The 26,538-nt window shown below is 47.0% G+C and overlaps 1 protein-coding gene across 1 annotated transcript in view; it reads right to left on the bottom strand.

Annotated features, from left to right (window-relative positions):
- Positions 1-25,299, bottom strand: part of LOC142814698 (uncharacterized) — a 110,614-nt gene extending 85,315 nt beyond the window's left edge. The window contains exon 1 of the mRNA XM_075893876.1: positions 25,152-25,299. Coding sequence (XP_075749991.1) covers positions 25,152-25,277 — 126 coding nt within the window. The 5' untranslated portion in view covers positions 25,278-25,299. The remainder of the gene's footprint in view (positions 1-25,151) is intronic.
- Positions 25,300-26,538: the final 1,239 nt, after the last annotated feature.

Raw genomic sequence — 26,538 nt, 5'->3', positions numbered from 1 at the left:
CAGTTTTGGAGTCATTTACAATCATAGTGATATTGGGGATGGATAGACCTAAAGCGATGGCAGCCTGCTCTGCCTCCTCCGAAGAGTTGACAGTGACGGATGCCGTTATAGTCGACAGCAGAGAGGGCATAGGACGAGGAGAATGGATATTCTGCCGCATCGACATAGAGCACGTCATTGCCTCCATGCAATATTTTTTGAAGAGCTTTTGCTCTTTGGATTTTACGCCTGGTGTGGTATGTTGGATGCATGTTTTTAGGAAGTGGCGGTATGAGTAATTGTTTGCACATGTTTTGGGGAATGTTGTATTTAGCATTGGTGAGTGATTGATTGATTGATATGTGGGGTTTAACGTCCCAAAACCACTGATGATTATGAGAGACGCCGTAGTGGAGGGCTCCGGAAATTTCGACCACCTGGGGTTCTTTAACGTGCACCCAAATCTGAGTACACGGGCCTACAACATTTCCGCCTCCATCGGAAATGCAGCCGTCGTAGCCGGGATACGAACCCGCGACCTGCGGGTCAGCAGCCGAGTACCTTAGCCACTAGACCACCGCGGCGGGGCAGCATTGGTGAGTGAGGTGAAGCTAATTCGGGTAGACGATAAAATGTGGCGACCTGCGCTAGTGGTCGCGAGCGTTGCGTATTGAGCTGTTACATGGGCTTCACGGATTTCACATAGGGTATTCATGACTCCTGTCTGGTGGAGTAGTGCGTTAGAGGTATTGATTGCAATGCCTAGCGTGTATTTGTAAACTCTGCGGAGGAGGGTGTTGACCAATTCCTCCTATGCTACTTTAAGGTGAACGTAAGGGAGAGTATATGTGATTTTACTAATCACAAAAGCTTCTATTATACAAAGTAGCTCTGACTCTCAGAGCCCTCCATTTTTCCCAGAAATTCTTCCTATTATTCTTAGGGCGTTTTCAACGGTATTGCGTAAAGCTTCGAGTGTGTGCGTATTAAGTCGGTTGCTTTGGATAAATAAACCTAGCACACGATTGCGTGATACTCTAGGAATGAGGCAGCCATTTATGTGAACTTCGATCATTGGAACATGTTTGTTCCGACGATGAGCTGGTAGAAGGAGTAACTCTGATTCACTCGGGGTACAATAGAGATCCATCTGAGATGTTAGTACCGTTATTATATGTACAGCTGTTTGTACGGTGTCTTGAATGTGTCCATCTGAGCCTCCTTTCACCCATAAGGTGATATCATCGGCATAGATGAAGAAGTTCAAGTCAGGGATACTTTGAGGAGCGTTGGGTACCGGTAGCATAGCCATGTTAAAAAGGATTGGAGAGAGCACTGACCCTTGAGGTGTTCCGAAGCTGCCTAGTGTATAGGGCGAAGAATGTACTGGTCCTAATGTTAATGTAGCTGAGCGGTCTGTGAGGAAGCTTTTGATGTAAGAGTACATTTTAGCGCCTAAATAAATGCAGTTGAGGCCAGCATATATAGCTGAGTGGGCTACGTTATTGAATGCTCCATGTATGTCCAGACCAAGGATTGCCTGAGTATCCTCGCTCTGGTTAGGAGTTATGATGTCGTGTTGAAGGCGAAGCATCGCATCTTGCGTTGAAAGTGAGGCCCTAAAACCAACCATTTCTGGAGGCAGTAGTCCATTATCCTCCACGGGTCTCTGGAGGCGTGCAAGCACAACATGCTTCATAGTCTTTCCGAGACACGATGTTAAGGAAATAGGCCTCAGATTTTCTACCAAGGGAATTCTGTTCGGTTTAGGTATAAATATAATTCTGGCATCTTTCCATAAAGGTGGAAAGGTGCCCGTGTCAAAACAGTCGTTAAAGTACTCAGTCAAAGCTTTAATAGAAATAGGGTCAAGATTTCCAAGTAGTTTGTTGTTAACGCGGTCGGGGCCTGAAGCCGACGTGGTACGGAGTGTTGCGAGGGCGTGCTTAACTTCCGCTTCCGTTATCGACGCACCTAATGACTCATTAGGTTTCCCTGTGTAAGATGGTATAGAATCTTTACGTAATCGAGGTAAATGCAACATGTGGAGGTTATCGAAGAGCTGTCCTAAATGGTCACTGTGCTCGTGTAACAGTTTAGTGATAGCGTGAGAGTGTCGTGCGCGAGAAGTGCTGGGGTCTAGCAGATGTCTAAGAAGTTGCCACGTTCGTTTATTACTGAGGTGGTCATGCATTCCTTCACAAAGCTGACCCCATTGTGCCGCCGATTGAGTCGTGTATCGCACAATTTCTTGGTCTAGCTTCACTATCCTAATGCGGAGTTTTCTTTTGTGGCGCTGGTGTTTCCACCGTCGCAGAAGTGACTGTTTTGCTTCCCACATATGGAGAAGCTTGGAGTCGAGAGTAGTTAGCGGGGTGTCGGGGGGTAGAGTTCCCGTGTGAATTTCAACATCTTTTTGAAGCTGTTGAGTCCACTCGGTAAGGCCTGCAATACGTGAGGGAGCGGTGCTGTTGCGGGTCTCTTTAAATTTGTCCTAGTCTGTAAGCGTCAGTGGTTTAGGTGCAATGGGTCTGTGTTTTAGTAGTAAAGTAATGCTAATAATGTAATGATCACTGCCAAGATTAGTTTGGGTGTTAGTCCAAACCATTGTGGGGGCATTGTGAGGGAGGGCAAGATCGGGGGATGTATCTTTGTTCACACTGTTCCCCAAACGAGTAGGCTCCTCCGGGTCGTTGTGCAGCGTAATACGATGTGCCTGAATATGGGACCAGAGGGCTCTACCTTTCGGTGTAGATGGGTTGTAACCTCACGCTGGGTGGGAGGCGTTGAAATACCCCACTATGAGGAGGGTGTGTTTGGCTGCCGAGAATGTAGCTCGGGCAAATAGGGAATCGAAGCAGTGCCTTTTCTCTTGTGGTCTACTATATACGTTAAGAATGTATTAGGATGGTGAGTTAAGTTTATCAGGTAGTACTTGGAGAAAGTCGTGCTCAATGTCGATGTCAGCAAGTTTTGAATAGGTAACTGTAAGGTGCTTCTGAGTTAAGACAGCAGTGTTTGGTTTGGCATCAGGCGGGTTTTGATGCGTTCTATAACCCGGCAGCTGCACTACACCATTTGTTTCTTGTAACGCAATGATTGGGGGAGGGGTAGTTTGTGATTTGATGTACTGCAGGAGGTTTGCCTTTTTTTCGGCGAAATCCCCTGCAGTTACATTGCCATACGCAAAGTTCAGTGTGGTTACGAGGAGCCATTTTCGCTAAGTTGATTTGACTTGGGTTGGGCAAGCTCTGGATGGTTAGCGTAGACCGCGTCGGTCCACTGCGTGCCTCTATCTAGGGTGTGTTGCATCGGTAACATGGCTTGTTGTATCGAGGCCACGGATTCATGTAGCTTCTGCAAGGAACCTGTGAAGGTAACAAAATTGTCTAGTTTTTCCTCAAGTTTAGTTACTTTTTCTTTCTCTTTGTCAACCTTCTCTAGTTTCGCTTCTACGTGGTCTACTCGCACATCAAATGAAAATGTGGGAGTCGAGACTTTTCGTTTTCGCGCAGATGGTTGAGTGGGGTGCCTAGCTATAGGGGTGGTTGAGAGAGGAGCCGGTGCTGGTGAGATAGGCGTAGGGGTGAATGATGAGGCGGGGAGTATGGGGAGGTAGATGGTTGTTTGAAGGACTGAAGCTCTAGGCGTAGTTTTGAATTTAGCCATCTCATCCTGCAATAGTTTGAGCTGCTTTTGAATGGAGCATTCAGGGGAGGCTACATCAGCCCAGCTAACCTCGTGTCCAGGGTCAGTCCGAGGGCTGGGGTCTTGATGAATGCTTTTGTTGCGACTTCGGCTGTAGCTGCGGCTTTTTCGGCTTTGCTGTCTTGTGATACTGGGTGAGCGTCCTCTAGGAGCGTTCTTGAAAGATGTGCTTGTGTCGAGGAATGGAGCTGCATCTTGCTGGAAAGTTGAGGGTGTCTGCTTTGCTTTGGGCTTGTAGAGCTGTGGGCACTGGGGCAAGCCAGTGGGGTGGTCACTGTTGCACACCACACACTTAGGTTCACATTAGGGATCAAGGAGTGGGTTCGGAATGCCACAAAAAGCAACAAAGCAGTATAGTAGCGTTCGCGAGCTGGCTGGTTTCGTTCGTGTCGTTCCCTATTCAAGTACCACATTGTTTGTTACCATCGCAACGGTGTCCTCAATACGCTGCACGTAACTGGCAATATGTCATGCGAGCTTCCTGTACGGCAGAACTTTAAATCAATTTTATTGCGTAGCCTTCTGACGTCAGAGGCCGAGGAAAACACGGTAAGGTGAGCCCGCGATAATCGAGTTGAGGGTAAGCATTCGTTTCATTGTATTTTGATATCTCCAAGCTTACTGACTTTTCGCTGCGCGGTCATATCACTGCCGTTCTTGTGGAATTTGTCTCTTAGGCCGTTAGTGTACGCAAAAAGCTAGACATACATGTAAAACTATGAAGTAGTTGTATCGTGTTAGCTGCCTGCGCATGCGCCTTTTTGTATCTGCCTTTTGCTTATCACTGTTCTGTACCACTTGGCTGTGATAATGCAGCTGCCCCACAATATATATACCGGCACGCTGCCACAAATAAAGGTTTTCTTCATTGTTGCTTCAAGGCTGCGTGTTTACTGCTGGACACCGGAACATGGTGTCAGAAGTGGGATCGCGTTCGCCAAAGCAGTGACAACAGGCAGAGGGGCGTCACCGTGCACCTTCATGATGGAACTACTGAAGCCACCGCAGCCATTGGTGCTCTCGGGAAGTACAGCAAAGAACTGGGGCCTTTTCAAGCAGAGATTCGACCTGTTCCTGCAGGCCACGGAGCCGTCGAAAGAACTGAGGTCGGAGGCAGCCAAGACAGCACTCCTGCTCAGCGTTGCCGGAGAGGACGCCCTAGAGGTATTCAACAACTTTGCCTTGTTTGAGAACGAAAGCAAGGAAAATTACGCAACTGTTACGAGCAAGTTTGAGGCGTACTGTCAACAGCAGCAGAATGAAGTATACGAGCGTTATGTTTTCCGCTCAAGAACGCAAGCAGAGGGGGAGCCCTTTGAGCATTTCGCCCGGGACTTAAGGCGGCTTGCACGAAGCTGCAATTTCGGTACCTTGAGTGACTCCATGGTCAGGAACCAGGTTGTTTTTGGAACAGTTAATCCGAAATTGCGCGAGAAAATGCTCAAAGTTAAAGATCTCACGCTACAAAAAGCGGAAGACATTTGTAAGGCCGACGAAGTATGCGCTGAGCAAAATAATGCCTGGGCTGGTACAGAGAAGGAAGTAGCGCCGATCAAGATGCACCGGCAGGCCAAATGTGCAGCGTGTGAACAATATTCCGAATGAGCCGAGGAATGTAGGGTGGAACCCGAGAAAGCAATTGCACATGTTAAGGCACGCAGACAATTCAGGTGTTCCCGGTGCCATCGTTCCCACGAGCGTGGAAAATGCCCAGCATTTGGCAAAACTTGTTTTCTGTGCCGGGGCGGTAACCACTTTGCTTCCTGCTGCAAGAAAGGGCCTCAAGTCAGTGAAGTACGCGACGAGCAAGATGACCTTGACATCCTCGATGTCAACGTTGGCAGCAAAGCTGATTGGCTGATCAATGCAACAGTGGCTTCCAAACAAGTGTCTCTTAAGGTTGACACAGGCTCACAAGCCAACTTGTTGCCTCAGTCGGTGTTCCAAAGCCTAAAATCGAAGTCCAGGTTACAGGAAAGCTCCTCTGTTCTGCGCTCATACAGTGGCGACGCTATCAAGCATATCGGTGTTACTACGCTACAAGTTGTCGCGAACAGCCACACCGGTTACTTCGACTTTTTCATTGTTAAGAAGAGCACCCAGGCCATCCTGGGGCTGTCGGCGAGTGTAGCTTTAGGACTGGTCTCTCGTACTGTCGACGTAGTGAATACAAGCAGCACCACCCAAGCGATGACAGAATTTCCCGAGTTGTTTCAGGGCATCGGCTGTCTAAAACGCCAGTACCACATGGTTCTGCGGGGGGATGCAACCCCGGTGGTCCAACCGGTACGACGGGTGCCCCAGGCGCTGCTCCAGCCCTTGCGAGAAGAACTGGACCGCATGGAGCATGAAGGCCTCGTGGTCAAAGTCAGCGAACCGACGGATTGGGTGAGCCCCTTTGTCGCCGCGAGAAAAAAGGATGGTAAACTGCGTGTCTGCATTGACCCCAGGCGCATCAATGAGTGCTTAAAAAGAGAGCACTATCAAATGCCAAAAAGAGAGGACATTGAGGCTGAGCTGGCCGGTGCCAAGTTTTTCTCTCGCCTCGACGCGCAATCTGGATTTCATCAAATTCCTCTAGATAAGGCTACTTCGAAGGTGTGCACGATTGGCACGCCGTTTGGGCGCTACCGTTTCCTAAGCCTGCCTTTCGGTACAGCTTCGGCACCTGAGGTTTTTCAAAAAACCATGAATGAAATATTCGACCAGGTCCCAGGAGTGCGAATATATATCGACAATATATTGATATGGGGTAGCACGAGGGAAGAGCACGACGCCCGTTTCGGCACAGCCTTGCAGTTGGCCAAGAGTGCCGGCCTAATGCTCAATGCTGCTAAGTGCAAATTTGGGGTCACCGAAATCGACTTCTTGGGCGACGTGATAAGCCAAGACGGGATCAGACCTAACCCCGCAATGACAACCCCATTAAGCGAGATGCCACCACCAGTTGACAAAGCCGGCGTTCACAGACTGCTAGCGGTGGTCAACTATTTTGGTAAATACATACCGCATCTCGCGCAAAGAACGACGCTCCTGCGAAGCCTCCTTAAGAAAGACACCACCTTCGAATGGTCTGAGAACCATGCCCACGAATGGAAATCTGTTTGCGCTCTACTGAGCACTGCACCGTTGCTAGCCATTTTCGATCCTCCTAGGGAAACAAAGGTCGTCGCAGATGCTTCGAAAAACGGCATCGGTGCGGCTCTCCTTCAGCGTTATGACGACAATTGGCGGCCGGTAGCCTACGCGTCCCGCACAATGACCGAGACTGAGCAACGATACGCACAAATCGAAAAAGAGGCAATGGCATTCACTTTTGGGAGCGAGAAGTTTTTTCACTTCGTATACGACCGCAAATTTGTCATTGAGACGGACCACAGACAGCTGATAGCAATTGCTTCGAAGGCCATTGGTGACTTGCCGCCACGACTTCAGCGGTTTTTTCTGCGTTTGCTCAGATTCGATTGTGTTCTTCACTTTGTCCCAGGTAAACAAATGTTCCTGGCTGATATGTTATCTAGATCGTCGCCAGTGGCACCGGGCACTATGGATGACTTCACAGAGGATGTTGACGTTCATGCAGTGAGCGTGTCTTCAGACCTGGTAAGCAAGAAAATCTTTGCTCGTCTAGCGGAAGCAACAGCTGTTGACCCAGATTTACGAACTGTGCTGCGCTGCATGAGAAACGGCGAAGAACTACAAGGCTGCTTGAAACCATTCAGCTCAGAGTTGACCGAAGTTGAAGGGATTGTCCTGAAAGGAACAAAGGTCATCATTCCTAAGGCTATGAGAGCTGAAATTCTGGGTCGCATTCATGAAGGTCATTTAGGCATAAATAGGTGCAAAGCAAGGGCCCGTCGACTGGTATTCTGGCCCGGCCTGAATGGAGACATCGGAAATCTAGTGGAAAACTGCGCTGTTTGCCAAAAATACGCGTACAGGCAACAAAGTGAACCGGTAGTGCTCAGGCCAACCCCAGAGCATGCCTGGTACAGAATTGGCGTTGACATTTTTATGTACGCCAGGAGCTCCTACCTGTGCGTGTTTGATGCGTTTTCGAACTTTCCTGAAGTCGAAAAGCTGCCGGACACAACGACGGGCACGGTCATAAATAAACTTAGCTCAATCTTTTATAGATATGGAATTCCCTTAGAAGTCTGCACTGATAACGGCCCCCAGTTCGCATCCCATGAATTCTCTTTGTTTGCCTCCAGATATGACTTCACGCACATGACTTGCAGTCCAAGGTTCCCGCGGTCAAACGGGCTCGCAGAAAAAGGAGTTCAAATTGTTAAAAGAATCACGAAGAAGACTGGTGAAAGAAAGGAGGACTTCTGGCTTGGTCTACTCAGCTATCGCTCGACGCCACTGGACGAAGGCCGATTTCCAGGAGAATTGCTGCAGGGCAGGAAATTGCGCAATCGGCTGCCCGAATTCAGACCATGCTCTGGACGCCAGGACTTCGGGCGTCAGTCGCGCCAACCGAAGTTGTCGAGAGGGAAACCCCTGCCAGAACTCAACAAAGATGCAGTCGTGAGAGTTCGTGGGGATACATGGGATCGCAAGGCTCGTGTTTTGGATAAGGTGGCGCTAAGGTCTTATCGCGTCTTCACAGAAGACAGTCGGGTGCTTCGAAAGAATCGGCAACACCTTCTCGCCACACGTGAATCTTTCCAGAGGGACGAAGCGGAGGACTCATCCACCGACGAAGACATGTTCCAGGAAAATTCATGGTCGCCATCAGTGGTACAACCTGCGTCAACAGGAAGTTCGCCGGAGTCGACGACTTCAACCCCAACGCTAGAACACCAACCAAGGAAGTCCGCCCGGCAAAGGCGAAAACCCAGCCGCCTTGGTTACGACGAGAACTTCAACCAAGTCACGTGTATCTTGATGTCAAAGCTCTAGCTGTCATACGGAGGGAGATGTATCGTGTTAGCTGCCTGCGCATGCGCCTTTTTGTATCTGCCTTTTGCTTATCACTGTTCTGTACCGCTTGGCTGTGATAATGCAGCTGCCCCACAATATATATACCGGCACGCTGCCACAAATAAAGGTTTTCTTCATTGTTGCTTCAAGGCTGCGTGTTTACTGCTGGACACCGGAACAGTAGTGAAAAGTGTTAGAGGGCCCTTGAAAATCTTCACTAAAAATATCAGAAAGGAACAAATGGACCAGGCTCGGGCGTTGTCTTTGTCTCTCTGCATCGCTGTAGTACAGTCCGGCTGCTGAACCATACAGTTGAAGCTATCTGCCTTCATGGGTCATCGGCAGCAGGGTCTCTCCACCTCTGGAATGCCGTTGACGCTTGCTTGCTCATGGAGGCCGTGACCCCACCAGTGCTGGTGGGACCTAAGCCGCCATTTTCGAATGGCGTCCCAGTCTTTTTGGTGGCTAACGGGCAGGTTCACCCTTACTCCATCAAGACGGCGCACACCCTCCTGTTGCCCAGGAATGCCGTTCACGCTTCCCTCGGTGACAATCTCATGCTCATGACAGTAGCAACACTTGAGGTACTGAAGGGTGTTATTGCAGCTCCATGTAACAAGGACCCGCTCAGCCGAGTGAAAAGATCATCTCCTTCCCCTTGGTCGTTTCCGCGGTCTCCATATGTGCATCACTGAATAGCACCGTGGTCTTGCGGCGTACGATTGAGTGACTACGCCTCACGATCAACGACAGAGACGAGCTGTGCGCTCTGCCGTTCTTCCGGCATTGAGTGCTGCCGATGCTATGCTGGACGTAGCCACCTTATACAACCTAAAGGTGAGCTCAACCGAGCAACGAGGAACTTCCTGGCACCCTCATGCAGCTTTCGAACTGACTAGGTGGCTTTGCGTTGGTGGCGCTTTCTGTCTTTTCATTTGCAGTCCCATTATCGCAAGCCGCCTGTGTGAGCGTGGTGGACCCGGAACTGCCTTGACACTGACTTGAGCCCTGTTCTTCATTGTGAAGGGTATTATTGGATTCGCCGTGGTACCAACCACTGCTGATGAACCACACGCCAACCATCGTTTTTGCAATGTACGCATGTGTGCCATAAGCGGCGATATGACCTTACCTCGTCGTTATCTCCAGACGCAATCCTGCTCCCAGCGACCCCTTTCAAACGAAGTGCACTGACGTCATCGGTCGTTACACATAAAAAAAGAGGCACTGCAGAAATTTGCCTTCTGTGGGCACAATAGACCCGGAACTGCCATGGCACTGACTAGAGCCCTCATCTTCGTTGTGCAGGTTGGTCCAAGTGCGAGTTCCTTGCGAAGTGATTATCGTGTTGTTGTGGTCCTGCCGTGCCCACGGCAATGTCTAGCTATGGCTTATGAGCGTTTATTTGTGTGCAAACTGCTGCTTTGTGGCGATGTTGAAGTTAATCCTGGTCCTACTCAGACCAAAATGCTTAAGCAGTAAGTTGATGGGCATGCTGCGATTCATAGTGACATGCAGGCTCTGCAAACGCATTTTATGAAAACAGAGAGAAGCTGGTTCTAGAGCTTCACGATATGTTTGCAAAAAATTCAGACCCAGGTCACTAAAACAACAAATAATCTACCAGCTAGGAACAATAGTTTACAATTTATTGAACGTATTATACATTTCAGGCTCAAAAGCTAAAAGATCTCGAGGATCGTATCTGGCGTTCGAACATAATAATTCATGGGATACCCGAACTTCCAAATGAGACGGAAGATAAACTGAAAGATAGAGTAGTAAAGGGTGTACCTAATGACCAACTTAATGTTGAGTGTCAATGCCTTGGTCGTATTCATAGGCTCGGCAGGCAAGGTGACCAGCAACCCATAACTTAATATCTTCAGAATTTCAATGAAAAGAAGTACTTCAGAATGCTGAAAAATTGAAGGGAACTAACATTTTCATTCAAAACGACTATTCGCAATTCTCATTAAAGGAGCGCAAGCTTCTGTGGGAAAGGGCAAGAAATGGTAAGCTTCAAAGGAAGAAGGTGTCACTTATACACGAAAAACTCAAGGTAGACAAGCTTATCTATTTTTGGGACGAATAGCAAGATAAACGCGTACAGGCTGCGCAAGGCCCCCCTCGGCAAACAGAAGCATGAAATAACGTATATCGGCGAAATAAGCATCTGCGAATATTTATTGTTAACGCTCGCAGTGTCTCAAATAAAACAAGTTCGCTTGAGATACTGTTACTTCAACATGACCCCCATAATACCGTTATTACTGAGACTTGGATTTGCGTGGAAATTGATGACGAAGATGTGTTTCCCCCTTGCTACAATGTTTATCGATTAGATAGGTCGACTAGGGGAGGGGGTGCGGCAGTCCTAGTTAAAAAGCTGGTTGAAGCTGTTTTTCTGGAAATAATACCCTCGTTGGAATGCCTGTGCATTAGGGTATCGCTTTGGGGCTATAGCTTTGTACTTTTCGCAGTTTATAGGCCCCCTGACACCACCCCTAAATTTTCGCATGAAATATCCTGTATTATGAATAAATACTTGAGTAGCAAGGTTATTCTTGTAGGTGACATTATTTGCTTGGTACAGACTGGGTGCATCTTGACTATGGGCTTCATCACAACCGGGATGTTAACATACTTTTTGATATCATGTCAATCCACGCTCTCGTGCAAGCTGTAGTTGAACCTACTTGCGTGCAAGGTTTTTCATCACCAGTTTTAGACCAGGTATTCTTTGCTCGCTAATTTGTTGAATTAACGGTGGTTGTTGAGCCCACGCTATAAGATTACTATCTTGTCTATATTTCCTTGCTGCTTACTTCCTGTAGAAAAACCGATAAATCATGTGCCCATTCTGTCAAAGAATATTCTGGCGCAAATGACGCATGTGTGATTCATTACTTAAAAACTGCTTAAAAATTTTGATAGGAATAATGTGAACATACTTTGAACTGGCTTGAAAGGTGTGTGCCATTTTTGTTGAAACAAATTCATCCCAAATAAAAAAACGAGTACATAAGCAAACAATATGAATCAATCATAACATTATTCATATGAAGCACAAAATTTGGCGATTGAAGAAGGCACACGAGCAGCCAAACTTGATATCGAAATTGCAAAACGAGCTCGTGCTTGCGGTGCGTAATTAGAAGGACTATTAGTTTGCCACGCCCTTGCCCGATTTCATTAAAAGTGATCCAAGTAAGTTTTGGAATTACATTGCCGAGAAGAAAAAAATCAACATCGCAAATGACAGTGAAGGAACAGATGGTTCCTGATAAGCAACATCTTGACAAACGCTTTAATATGTTTTTTCACGGTGTTTTTCCTACTTTTAGTGATTGTTCACACAACTGTACAGTGCCGCAACTTTCCGATGCAAGTTTCATATCGGAACCGGGTGTACTTGCTATTTTGCTAAACCTCAAACCCAAAAGTTCTAGTGGACGCGACAATATCCCTAATTCATTTTTTTGTAGATATGTGGCAACTTTATAAAAATTTCTTGTTATTATGTTTCGTACGTTACTGTTGTAAAAATTACCGAGTGGCTGGAGGACAGCCCGCATTGCACCAATTTATAAGAAGGGAGATCGTCCTCTTGTTGAAAATTACCGCCCTATTTTTCTAACCTCGTCATGCTGCAAACTTGTTGAACATATAATCGCAAACAGCATAACTACATATTTAGAGATGCATTCTGTTTTAACTAAGTATCAGCATGGGTTTAGGAGGGGCATTCGACTGTCACACAGCTGATCACGGTTAATTTTTTTTTGCGTCAACTCTTGACAAAAATGGTCAAATTGACATAACTTTTCCAGACTTCTGAAAAGCTTTTGACAATGTCTTTCACGATAAATTATTTCTGAATCTTGTAAATGCAGGAATCCCAGGATTGTAATTTTTTTGGGTTGCTGCATAACTAACAAACCAGCATAAATTCGTGGAAATTAATGGTGAAAAATCGGGTTTCACTTCCAGTCACTTCAGATGTGCCACAGAGCAGTGTCCTCGGCCCTCTCTTTTTTATTATATACATTAAAGACATTGTTCATTGGATTGAAGGTGGTGTCCAGATTTGATTATTTGCCAATGATTGTGTGCTCTTTAAAGACATTATTTACATTAATGATCAAATTAGCTTACATAATAGTTTAAATAGTATTCTTGAATGATGCATGCTTTGAGAAATGACAATAAACACAGACAAAAGCGTACTAATGCGAATGACACATAAGAACTAACCTTTGCTTCATACGTATAAATTAGGTTCATCCCCCTTGCATAAAGTAACCCTATACAAGTACCTAGGAGTCACCTTCAACAACGTGTTAATGCGGAATTACCACATCAGTAAAACTTGCTCCTCCGCCTTAGGAAAATCATGAATCTTGAGGCACAACCTTAACAAAAAACACTTTCCGACGTAATACTGCTATCCTATAACGCCTAAGGAGAACCTAACTAGAATATGCACGTATTGTTTGAGATACGTACACTAATATCAATAACCTCGTAACTAATATCAATAACCTCGAGTGAGTGCAGCGAAAGGCAGTTAGATTTATATTTAACAAGTTCTCAAGACAGGACTCAGGCTAACCGCCTTTAACAGGCTAACCGCCTTAAACCACTCAATTTGAGAAGACAGAAATACAGAATGAAATTTCTTATACTAGTTTACACGAACAATACACCCATAGACTCATCATTATATCTGTCGCCCCTATTAACCCGAACCACTCGTCACAATAGACAAGATGCATTAACAGCCTACTTCGCGAGAACGAAAACATTTAAAAATTCTTTTTTTCCCTCGTACAATAACTGAATAGAATTGTGTAATGAAATAGACACCAAAATGTTGATAATGATTGATTTTTTCGTATAACGTTTCGCCAAACGCGTTGATTCTCTTTCTGTATTAGTGTTCTGATTTCATTTATTCTTTTGTTTTTCATATGTTCACTGTTGTACCATTGTAATTGCCCTCCCTGCTTGGACTACGTTTCCGCAGTATTTAAAATAAATAAATAAATAAGTACCAGACATCAATGGCTTTCACGATCACGCCGAGCATTGGGTAGTGACCATGTATGATGATTCGGCTGAAATGAAACGTGGAACGCAGCCGTAGAGTACCTTCTAGACGGTGCCACGGCGAGGCATAGGTACAGAAGTGTGAGGCAGTAGTCCTGGGGCGAATTAAGTGCATTCCTGATTATCGTATTTGGCCGTATTACCTGTGCCTACCACGACTTTAACTTGACCTTCCTCTAGGACGGAGCTAAAGAGGGCCCCACCTAGAGGATGTAACACGAACTGCAACTCACTGGCAAACTGCGGAGATCGTTCTCTTACAAACGCCAGGCTCAAGCTGTTCCATGAGCCTGCCCCGGCAGCTGGCACGATAGCATCCAGCTGGCACAAGAGCCTTTACCACCCGCCGCTATTGAAAAGCTGCCCCCAAGCTCGTCATCATTTGGGCACTTGGATGCATCTGCCCACGTTGTAGTGGACGTTCTATCCTCTAATCAAACATTCCTGTCCACGGATTCCACAAACATCATCACTGACCAGATGGAAGTAGATCTGCGTTGGATGCATTTCTTGATCAAACGTAAAAGCCTTAATAACTCGCTAAGAGCCAACTTTCCAGAACCCACCATGGCCTGTGAAAACTGATATTTATTCGATCGAAGGCCTCCCCAAAGAACACAAGTATCGTCCAATCGAAACGGCTTCGCATGATTATGTCAGGCCTGAACTCACAGCGGCTTCAAGAACGTCAGGAATTCCACAGAAACGGCTCCGAAGAAACCCAAGCAACATCACTGATCGACGTGGGAACCTCATCCTACGTTGACGCTGGTGCCTAATAGGAGAACAAAGCACCTATCGACCCATTGCAAATGCGCACATGGCCGAAATTATATAGAATAAGCGCAAGCCTCTCGCGACGTACCAGTGACAATGCCGTGACATCGAAGCCACCCGCCTGAACCATCGCCGAAAAAATTCCTTGTGAAGCTTCTTCATATCACTGAACGTCAACTACCTCGAAACTGCCAACTGCATCCACCTGAAGAGAATGACATAACTTTCCCTGCAAAGTAGCAGCGTGACTAAGGTGTTAGAATACTGATACATAGCCAACTGAATCCAGCGGAGTCATCGTCATCGCAAGTACTGCAAGCCAAAGTACAGTGTGTCCAAGACCTACGAAGTCTTGGTCATAGACAATGTAGGCCACTGGAATCATATTTGGTGAATTTCTGACTGAAATTCTAGCATCGCCCAGCTGAGCCACTCCTAAATAGCCAGTGCCTTCCACCAGACGTATGTACATACGACCAATGAACGAGCCTAGTGGTGGCACAACCGCCACCGTCTACCGCGATTTAGGCAGCATCGCCCACCAGAAACATTTTCATGGGCTTCAAAGGGAACGGTAGCAGTCATGGCCGAGTATAATGAGGAAGAACTGCACAGGCGCTGTGACGCGGGTGCATTACAGGCTAGCCTCCTTGGCGCAGCAGAGGAAGAGAAAGACCAAAATGAGCTGGCCCATTATCAGCCAGCGTGTGTATTTCTCTGCAACACACACACACACACACACACACACACACACACACACACACACACACACACATATATATATATATATATATATATATATATATATATATATATATATATATATATATATATATATATATATATATATATATATATATATATATATATATATATATATATATGTCACCCTCACTACGCACACTTCAAAAGAAACGCCTTTCCCATCTCCAACACTCCGCTGGTCAAATCGGTCCTGTGCTTGCTGCTACCACTTCTACCCGCAAACTTCCTAATCTTATCTGCCCAGCTAATGTTTTGCAATTCCCCCCCCCCCCCCCCTAAACACTTGCTTCGTTTGGAATCTATTCAGTTACGCCTAAGAACCAGCGGTTACGCTGCCTACGCGCTACGTGCCCGGCCCATGAGCATTTCTTCTTCTTTATTTCGAATATGATACTCTTAGGCCTGCTTTGTTTCACGTCCCAATCTGCTCTCGTCTTGTCTTATAAAGTGACACTTGTCGTTTTCGTTTACACTGCTCGCTGCCTCATTATTAACTTGAGCTTGAGCCTTCTTTGCAAGCGTGCTTGTTTCTGCTCCATACTTAAAACCGGCAATATGCAGCAGTTATATATTATACATTCTTCTTAATAGATAGTAGCGCTTCACTCGTCATGATTGGAGAATGCTTGCGGAACGTGTTCGACCTCATTTTTACTCTTATAGTTTTTCAATCTCGTGGTTCACATGCGTGGTTCATACCTCTAGATGTAATATTTACCAATACAAGTGCTCTGGGGCATAGCTAGAAGCACTGTTGTCTTCCGAAGTTGTTGTACATCGTTTTCTTTTTCAAAAGAATAATTTCAAGATCAAGCTCTCTGCTCTCCTTGTCTAATTCAGTAATCATGAGTTGCGATTCGTCCTCTCAGTTACTCCCCAATGCAATATCATCGGCAAAGCGTGGGTTACTAAGGTACTTTTCAATGACTCTTCTCCCTAAATCTTCCAATTTTAGGCCTCTCAAAACCTGCTGTAGGCACGCGGTAAATATATTGGGAAGATGACGCCTCTTATCTTACTCCCATCTCCATTTGCATGCTGTCGGTTTTTTATAGAGCTCTACGGTGGCAGTTGATCCTCTGTAGATTCTCTCCAGGATGTTTATATATGTTTCATCGGAGCCCTTATCCAGCAGTGTCGACACCATCGCAGATATCTCTACTGAATCAAATGTCTTCTCATAATCTACGAATGCTGTGTGTAGTGATTGGGTGCATTCTTATTATTTTTCATCACGTTATTGGTAGTATTAATGGGGTTGCTCTTTGATTGATTGATATGTGGGGTTTAACGTCCCAAAAGCACCATATGATAATGAGAGACGCCTTAGTGGAGGGATCCGGAAATTTCGACCACCTGGGGTTCTTTAACCTGCACCCAGATCTGAGCACACGGGCGTACATTTCCGCCTCCATCAGCCGCCACAGCCGCCGCAGCCGGGATTCAAACGCGTGACCTGCGGGTGAGCAGCTGAGTACCTTAGCCACCAGACCACCGCGGCGGGGGGGGGGGGGAGGTGTCACTCTTTAAGCAGCCTGTTCGAAGTCCTCTTTGTTCCTTCGGTTGATTGAATTCTAATGTTCTCAGTTAACAATTATTTTTGTAAATAGCTTGTGCATGGCAGAGAGCAAGTTGATCGGCTTGTAGTTCTTCGAGTACTTATCGGCATATTTTAATGGATTAAGAATATGTTAGCATTCTTTCGAGTTTATGGTGTCTTCCCTGTAAGGAAGCAGTTCGTGAACAGTGTGGTCAGTTTACGCATATGCACATGCCCACACTCGCATACATACATACATACATACATACATACATACATACATACATACATACATACATACATACATACATACATACATACATACATACATACATACATACATACATACATACATACATACATACATACATACATACATACATACATATGTGTGTGTGTGCGTGTGAATTTACTACTTTAGAGTAGAAAAATAGTCCAGCAGTCGAGATGGTGACCGTTATGTTTTCCGAACACCAAACACGGCATCGTTCTCTTCTTTCCACAACCCCACATAGGGATAGCCGCAACACTGCATCATCCACCTCCGGCGGCAAAAGCGCCAACCCGGCGCTTGTTAGGTGTTGGATGAGAGGTACGGCTTCAAATGAGCGACGTAGACGATGTCGGAAGATGCGCAGAGAATCGAAGGCTCTAGAGAGGCTATATCATAGGTAACATCAGTTACCTTCCGTAGCATATGGTGAGGCCCGGAATACTTGGGCAGAAAGTTTTAGACCTGGCCAACATGCCGTGACGGAGTCCACAGAAGAACGATTGATTTGATTGATATGCGGAGTGTAACGGCCCGAAACGACCATACGATTATGGGAAACACCGTAGCCGTAGTGGAGGGCTCCGGAAGTTTTGACCACTTGGTGTTCTTTAACGTGTACCGAAATCTGAGTACACGGGCGGACTGCATTTTGACCTCAACACAGAAGAATGAGGTCACCCGAGTTAAAGCAGACGTTCCGATGGTCGCTGTCTTAACTATGTTTCTGGTGGAGTTGCGAGCACGAAAGGCGTCATCGGGCAATCAGACGGGCCTTCTCGGCTGTGCTAATAGTCCGGTGATATTGACAAGAACATGTAGTGGGTTTCTGGTTGTTGCGTGGCTAGTGTCATCTTTACTTGTGCGTGTCGAAGGATTTGGTCGGCAGAAAAGACGACGACGAACTTGCGCTGCTCGATCGAAGCTGTCCCTCTGTTTGCTACACTGTTACTTGCACAGATTTTATTACCGTAATAAACTGGTGCGCGTGCTGGGTACAATCCCAATTCGCTAGTTCTAACTCAAGCCGCTTCAAGCTTCTGTCACCATGTCAACAATGCCGGAGGAAAACCTGGCACTTCGTCTTAGCCGACGCTTGCTAGGACTACCTCCTGAATTTGGTCCCTTGAGCTCGGCAAGAATGACCACCACAACGGCAAGTCAGACGCAAGAGAGCTACGTTGGCCAACTCGCCTACACCCCAAGCGTTGTCTACAAAGCACGCACCCCGAAGCCGTTTCATGGTGATGTATTCGAGGACGTAGATGACTGACTAGACCCCTTCAATCGGATCGCAGCCACCAACAAATAGAACGACACGAAGAAGCTTTGCTACGTCTATTTCAGACTTGAAGACTACGCTCGCATCTGGTATGAGAACCATGAAACGTCTATCACCAAGAACCATGAGCCGTCTTCACCAAGAAAAGATCGACCAGGAAAAGGCCGAGCAGGCGCTGCAGAGCCGGGTTTAGAAGCCAAATGAAAATGTGGCTATGTCTGTCGAAGACATGCCACGCTCCTTTGAGCAGGCTGACCCAGGGATGGATGAAACAAAAAAAGTTCGACTCCCCTGCGGGGCGTCAAGGAGCAACTTTTTGCTGGACTCATACGCAAGCCCCCAACCACTGTCGATGAGTTCATCGCGGAAGCAACTACCATAAAATGGGCACTTCAGCAACGCTCTCTACAGTACGACTACCAAGCTTCTGTTGCCGCGGTGGCACCTTTCGCCTGTGAACAGGACTTATCAGCACTGCGCGAGCTTGTGTGGAGCATTGTCCGAGAGGAGCTCGAAAAAGTCTGTCCCGCTTCTGCTCATACAAGTGCGACAATTCTGGGAGACAATATTCGCGATGAACTCAGGAATGTGACCCAACCATTGCTCCCAATGCGTGCGGCAACTCCTCCTCTGTCTTACGCCGAAGCATTGAGGACGCCGGCCGGATGCCGGCCATCCTCTACTTTCTCACCATCGCCCCGTCAATTCGCCCCTGCAAATAACTACGAGAGCACTTTCCAGTATGACGTTCCGCGTGAAGTCACCCGTAAATCTGACGTATGGCGCACCTCTGACAACAGACCTCTTTGCTACCACTGCGGCGAAGCGGGCCATCTGTACCACCAGAGTGCGTATCGCAAGATGGGCTTCCAGGGGTTTCACCCTAACGCGCGTGGACCTAGCAACGGGGAGCGTCCTCACGGGATTCAGCAATACCTAGCAGCGTAGTGGTCGTTTCCTCCTGTACAAAGCCACCGGCCACACTCACTTTCTCCTCGATGCCTCAGCTCGCCTAGTCGTTACGCCACGTTCTCTGGTGTACGAAGCAGGTCCCCAAGTCCTGGCCCACGCCAGGAAGCCTGGAGCCAGCGGCCTCGGGGGGTAGGGCCGCTGTTGACCGAGCTGACAAACATTCTCCGCCATGACACGTTGACGATGCTGATATTTCTGTCACAAAATGTTCAGAACGTGACGCAGCGATTTCCGCTGATATTTCTATACCCGTCAACAATCACTCGACCACCGCACTTGTCAATACTGGCGCCGATTACGGTGACTTCGCGGCTGCTCTCCGAAAAGTGGTGACACCATGAAACGGCCCGCAGCTCCGTACCACGGGTAGTCATCTAGTGACGCCGGCTGGGAGGTGCACTGTCCGAGTACATATTGGCGCTTTGAACTTCATCGGGACTTTCGTCGTACTGCGCGAATGATCCAGGCAGGTCATCCTGGGATTAGACTTCCTTCAAGAATATGGGGCTATTATATATCTCCGAGAATTGCTGGTGACGCTTTCACGTAACGAACATTCTCAGGATTGTAAATAGTGTATGATGGCCTTGCGTGTATTCGACGATTCAGTGACAGTACCACCCCGTTCCAGTGTTTTGGTTAACGTGCTTAGTGACATCAACCGAACGGCTCTTGGACTTGTGGAAAGCAATGTGTCCGCGCTCTTGTCTCGTCAAGTATGCGTCACCCGTAGTCTTAAAGAATTGAGATAAGAGCCTGCAAAGAGTGTACTAACAAGTTTCACTCATGAATATCAGCACTTCGTGAAGTAGTGTGTCATCGCTTACTTCGAAGAAATTGGAGACTTGAAAGCCAGCTTCTCACTCGCGCAGCTCTCTTCTGATCCTCGCGACGACAGTCTCCTGTTAAGCCTGATGTGAACGGCGTACTGTCGACTTCACAGCAAGAGAGTCTTCGCTCCCTCCTGTTTTCCTTCGGTGATTGCTTTGCCACGACGTCCAAAATCGAACATACACGCGTCACAAAGCACAGAATCATAACAGAGCCCAGCGAAAGGCCTACTCGATAACATGCTTATCGAGTTTCCCGCAGAGAACAAGACGCCATCCACGACTAAGTACAACAAATGCTTGCTGACGACATCATTCAGCCATCTACAATCCCATGGGCATCTCCGGTTGTGTTGATAAAAAAGAAAGACGGCACATTGCGTTTATGTGTTGATTATTGCAAACTGAACACCGTGAAGAAGAAAGAAGTTTATCCGCTCACTCGACTGCCTTAAAAACACCCGACATTTTTTATCCATGGATTGCCTTGGATAGCCTTGGTTACTGGCAAATTTAGGTCGATGAGCGTGGCCGAGAAAAGACCGCCTTCATTACTTCCCACGGGCTCTTCGAATTCAAGGGGCTTCCTTTTGGACTGTGCTCTGCTCCCGCGACTTTTTAACGAATGATGGGCACAGTTTTGTCCGGTCTCAAGTGGCAATCGAGTCTTGTCTATTTAGATGACGTCGTCGTTTCTTCATTGACTTTTGAGCAGCACCTTCAGCGTCTTCATGCAGTACTTGAGGCGCTACGAACAGCTGGCCTGTCACTCAAGCACGAAAAATGCCACTTCGGCTACGAGGAGCTCAAGTTTCTCGGCCATTTCCTCAACAGTGATGGAATTCGCCCAGACCCCGAGAAAATACTGGCTGTCACTGCCTTCCCAACTCCGACGAACAAACACGACGTACGCCGTTTTCCGAGCCTTTGTGCGTACTATCGTCGCTTCGTTCCGAACTTTTCCAAAATAGCCGAACCCTTAAACCAACTCACTAGAGACAGCGTTGCTTTTGAGTGGGCCCCGAACAACACGAAGCTTTTTGCGAGCTACAAACGATGCCTCGAGAGTCCTCCAATCTTGGGTCATTTCGACGAAAATGCCGACACTGAAGTGCATACAGATGCAAGTAATGTCGGCCTCGGAGCCGTCCTTGTGCAATGGCAGAAAGGTATCGGTTGAGTGATCCCCTACGCTAGTCGTACGTTATCATCGGATGAAACAAACCATTCCACCACAGAAAAATAATGCCTAGCTGTCGGGTGGGCCATAGCCAAGTTCCGACCATTTTTGTGCGGGCGACCATTCAGAGTAGTCCCCAACCACCATTCCTTCTGCTAGCTTGCAGGCCTCAAAGACCCCTCAGGCCGCCTAGCTCGGTGGAGTCTTCGCTTACAAGAATTTGACGTTACGATGGTTTACAAGTCAGGACGCAAGCACATCGATGGTGACTGCCTATCACGAGCCCCAGTCGAATCGATTTCTCCTGAACAAACTGACGACGAAATTTTCTTCTAGGCCGTCACAGCCTCCGACTTGGCTCCAATACAGCGTGATGACACAGAACTTCGCCCGATCACTGACTATCTCAAGGACAAACTTGAAAAGCCACCACGAAGATTTAGGCGCACAATTTCATCATTTTTCTTTCGTGACAACGTCCTGTACAAGAGGAGCTTTGATCCTGTAGTGCCATCATGAACGCTCGAACCGCCCTACTGGCCGTACTGTCTGTGAAGCGAGACGACATCTTTAAGGCGTGCCATGACGAACCTACTTCCGGGCATTTAGGGTTCACGCATTCTCTGGCACGTATCCTACCACACGTACTACTGGCCCAAACTATCCCGTACGGTCAAGCTCTACGTGAAAACCTGCCGAGACTGTCAGCGTCGCAAAACCCGTCCATGAAACCTGCTGGTCTTTTACACCCTGTGGAGCCACCGCAAGAACCATTTCAACAAGTTGACATGGACTTGCTAGGTTTATTTCCGAAATCTTCAGCGGGGAATCGCTGGATAATAATTGCGACTGACCATTTAACCCGCTATTGTGAAACACGAGCACTCCAGTGCGGTACGGCAAGTGATGTCACGGATTTCTTCACTCATGTTGTCGTCCTCCGCCATGGTGCACCGGCCGTCGTTCTAACAGACAGAAGCAAGGCCTTCACTGTCCAACTACTGGAAGAATTAATGGCGCTCAGCGGCACCGTACATCGCCGAACGACTGCTTACCATACACAAGCTAACGGAAAAACAGAACGGCTCAATAAGACCATCACAGATATGATTTTTATGTATGTCGACGTAGACCATAGGAACTGGGACAATGTCCTCCCTTTCGTAACTTTCGCATAAAACACCACCATGCAAAAAACTAGAGGATTTAAACCTTTCCGCCTGCTTCACGACCGCGAAGTTACTACGACGTCAGACGCCATGCTATTACCTGACGCATTTACAACCACCACCGAAAATGTTGACCAGTATGCGTAGCGCGCCGGAGAAGCTCGACAACTAGCTCGCTTGTGCATTCGCTCTAAGCAACAACACGATGTTCATAGGTACAACCTTTGCCACAGAGAAATCACCTACCACCCCGGAGAAAAAGTATGGCTCTGGAGTCACGTACGCCAACGCGGCCGCTCTGGGAAGCTCTTGCTTCGTTATTTCAGCCCTTACCGCGTTCTTCAGTGCACCAGCAATGTAAACTACGAAGTTATCGCAGAGCCCAGCGTGTAGTCCTCCCGTCATGGTGCCCAGCCGGACATCAACTGCGTGGCTAGGATGAAATGGTATTACTCACGCTGAAGACTTGCTTTTGCCTTCACTCATTTGAATGCATCGAGTCGATGCTTTTCGAGAGGGGGAGTAATGACACGAGCAGGTAGTGGGTTTCCGGCTGTCGCGTGGCTAGTGTCATCATTACTTGTGCGTTTCGAAGAATTTGGTCGGCAAAAAGACTACGACGAACTCACGCTGCTTGATTGAAGCTGTTCCGCTGTTTGCTACACTGTTACTTACACTGATTTTATTACCGTGACAATATGCTATGGACAAGGTTAGGCACAAGCATGGCAAACGACAATGCGGGGTCTCTTCCACACAAAAGGTAAAAGGGAGAATATCCGGCGGCGTTGTGACGTGAGCTATTGTAAGCGAAAGTAACCAAGGGGGGCGCAATGTCGCAGCCGTGATTATCAGTCGACACGTACATAGCAAGCATGTAAATCAGCATACGATTCAAACGTTCAGTGAGGCCGTTCGTTTGAGAATGAGGGACCGTCGTAAGCTTGTGCTTGGTTGCATAAGAACGAGGTAGGTCATCGATTACCTATCATGAAAAGTTGTGACAATTGTTGTCCTGTGTGTGCATATGCGGATTATATGATAAAAAGATGCGAGATGGGGGTACTTGGAGTTTTCAATAGATGGACGAACGGACACAAAGATAGATGCATGGACGGACTTACGGATGGCTGCACCAACGGATGGACGCATGGGCGGACGCAGAGGCGGTGCATGGACGAACGCAGGGACGGACGCACAGATGGACGTGCGGATGCATGAACAGACGCACGCGCACGGACGGGCGAATGGACGCACGGATGGCCACACAGACGAACGCATGGACGGACGGATGCTTCACCCCACTCTCCATCATTTACTCCGTCGATATGCTGCCATTTTTTTCATTGCTGGGAGATGGTGCATTTTTCGAATGTACTAGAGAGGACAATCAAAAAGATATTCAAGCTAGACTCATACGGTATCAGATTTTTCTCGGTAGATAGAAAACGATGGTTTCCCAGTGACCTAATGATGCCAACAGGCCTCCACTCTTTATAGCGTGTCGGTATGGCAAGGTTTCGCTATGATTCAGACATGATCCGCAAGAATGTATTTCCGAGAGTGCATGTAGAAACTTGTAGAACTTCAGAAAACATAGGAATCTGTTCCTGAGTGATTCTCGAGGGTGGAACACCTGACAGCTCCCAATGCATTTTAAGGTTAGTGTCTATTCAGTAGGGCTGCAACTACTTGTTTCCTTGAACTTTACGTCAATGTTCTTGTATATAGTGTCTGGGAACAGGCAATAACGCAAAAAACGGCGTGGTTCAGTGGAAGAATACTGAGCTGAGATGCCATGGGCCTGGGTTCGAGCCCCACTTTGTGATTGGTGTGTTTACTTAGTAATTTTTGTTTCTGATTTCATGCAATAATAGTTATGGACACCAGCGAACAGCGGCGTGCAACTACGGTGCCGCGAGTGACCAGAGCGGAGATCGCATAACAGCTTTCGCTGTAAAAGAAAAGAACACCAGGCACACTTTGCATCGAAGGCCAGTCGTGGTAGAGAACGCAGAAGGGTCAGTACGTGTACTTCTCAGAAGGTCGAGTTCGGCATAGCCATCACATGAAGCGCGTTGCTCAAACAGAAAAGTGCAACGACTATTACTGCTGCAGGTTCATGTTGTCCTGTGTGTGCGTTTTTTGTGTTGGGGGGTGGGTGGGGAGTAGGTGTCTCTTTTTGTGTGCTTCAGTGGTGCGTTGCAAGTATCGAGCTGCTTGTAACAATCTTGTGATATTCCAGTTTCTTGCTATTGCATTCATTTCATCTCTTTTGGGGTGAAATTGTGACTTGTATTTACTTTATGTTTTCCTGCGGAGCGCACATCATATTTTTTTACTTGATATAGGCAGCTGTTTTGTTCTACAGGTTATTATTAGCAATTACCGTCTTACATCACTGATTTTATACTTGTGGCTATGGATTGCTTTCAACATAAAGTAAATTTATTCAGTACAGAATCGCCAGTAGCCTATCGGCAGCAGAGTATTTTTGTTTTAGTCGCTCCTTCAAAAGCAGACCTACGCATGAAACGATAGGAAAACTTCGTTTACCTAATCAGTACAGGTTGTCCATGCGAAAAACACATACCAGAAAAGTCCACATGCACTACTCGCAGCGATGCATATACTTACGTGTGCTTGTGCTGGTGTCAACGGAACTACGGAAATTCCAGTGTCAAAGCGTGCGTTTGGCTGGCCCGTTTGTTCACGTAGCAGCACTGTGTCAATCAGGTTCTGTTGAATACTTGACCCCAGCATGCTGAATAAGTTTATCCACTTTTCGATTCTGTGTCAAAGGAAAAAACAAAATCGCGTCAAAAGGTGTCCGATAACATATACAACATTCTTTCATATATTTTTCGCATACAAAAAGTATAGGAACTACGTTTTGTTATATGGCAATGCAATACTGCTACGTGGCCCATGGCACTGGACATGGGGAAAAGCCCAAAAGATGCTGCGCATTGTGAGAAATGATGTCATGCGAAGCATTGGGACAGAAGCCACGTGTATTGGATTATTCCATTCAAACCCAGACCTAGCAGCTGGCTCGACGAGCTTTCAATATTTTCCTGGCTATTAAAGTGGAATTCAAGGAGGATCTTGGTTTTACATAACGTTGGCACTCACGTTAAAAATAGATAATGTTTTCGCGATGAATTGTGCGTTAAACGTAGCGATGGTGTGCACATCACAAGTTGCGGAAATGGGCGAATGCTTGTTTCGCTTTGTTATACTCTGAGTAGTAACGGATGGTTATTGTTTCTTATATGCTGATAAGTATCGAAAGTTGACACTGCCACTCCATTTAGTGTTACCTTGACTGGACACATCTCGAGGTTTTTTTCTATTTTTACCGAGTTAAAGATGCCTGCAAACTATTGCCATGCGAACCTCCAGCTATTCAGATGCCTTTTTTTCTTCGCATCACTAGTATTCCTTATTGTGTGACCCTCTACCGCTAGTAAAAAAAATCACCTCTATATCCGCAAAGGGAACAATGACATAGGTGCTTGCTCCGAGGTGCACGGGGCGTTTCTTGGCGAGACCATTTCTGTAGAACGAACCTTTTACGAGACAGCTCATGATGTGTCTGTCGAAGGCAGCGTTGTCGGGCACGTTCCGCGGCCTCGACTACACAGTGTTCGCCACGTTGATGGGCCTATTCACCACCTGCTCCTTTACGCCATTCTGGCTGCTGGCGAGAGTGAAATGCATAACGCTCACAAATTGTAGAAAGGGAATAATCGAAGCTTGCAATGAGAAATCCGTGAACTCGGGTTGTGCAGAACCACGGTTTCTAGAAACAGGAATCGTCTTTAAGGCTAGAACATACTTATGTTCTAGCCTTGAAGAAAACAAGTCCGCTTGTCGAAACGTCGACTGCACAGAACGACTTTATACACATTTTTCAGCGCTCAAAAATTTCAGACGTGGAGCCATCAGGCGCTCTTCAACGGGATTGAGAGCAAGCAGGCAAGTGAGAAGAGTAAAGAGGATATCAGTACCCGTGTGCAAC

This window comes from Rhipicephalus microplus, chromosome 4 (genome assembly GCF_043290135.1).
Source record: "Rhipicephalus microplus isolate Deutch F79 chromosome 4, USDA_Rmic, whole genome shotgun sequence".
NCBI classification, from domain to species: Eukaryota; Metazoa; Arthropoda; class Arachnida; order Ixodida; family Ixodidae; genus Rhipicephalus; species Rhipicephalus microplus.
The sequence above is the reverse complement of the archived record's forward strand: the minus strand, read 5'-3'. Positions and strand labels throughout refer to the sequence as shown.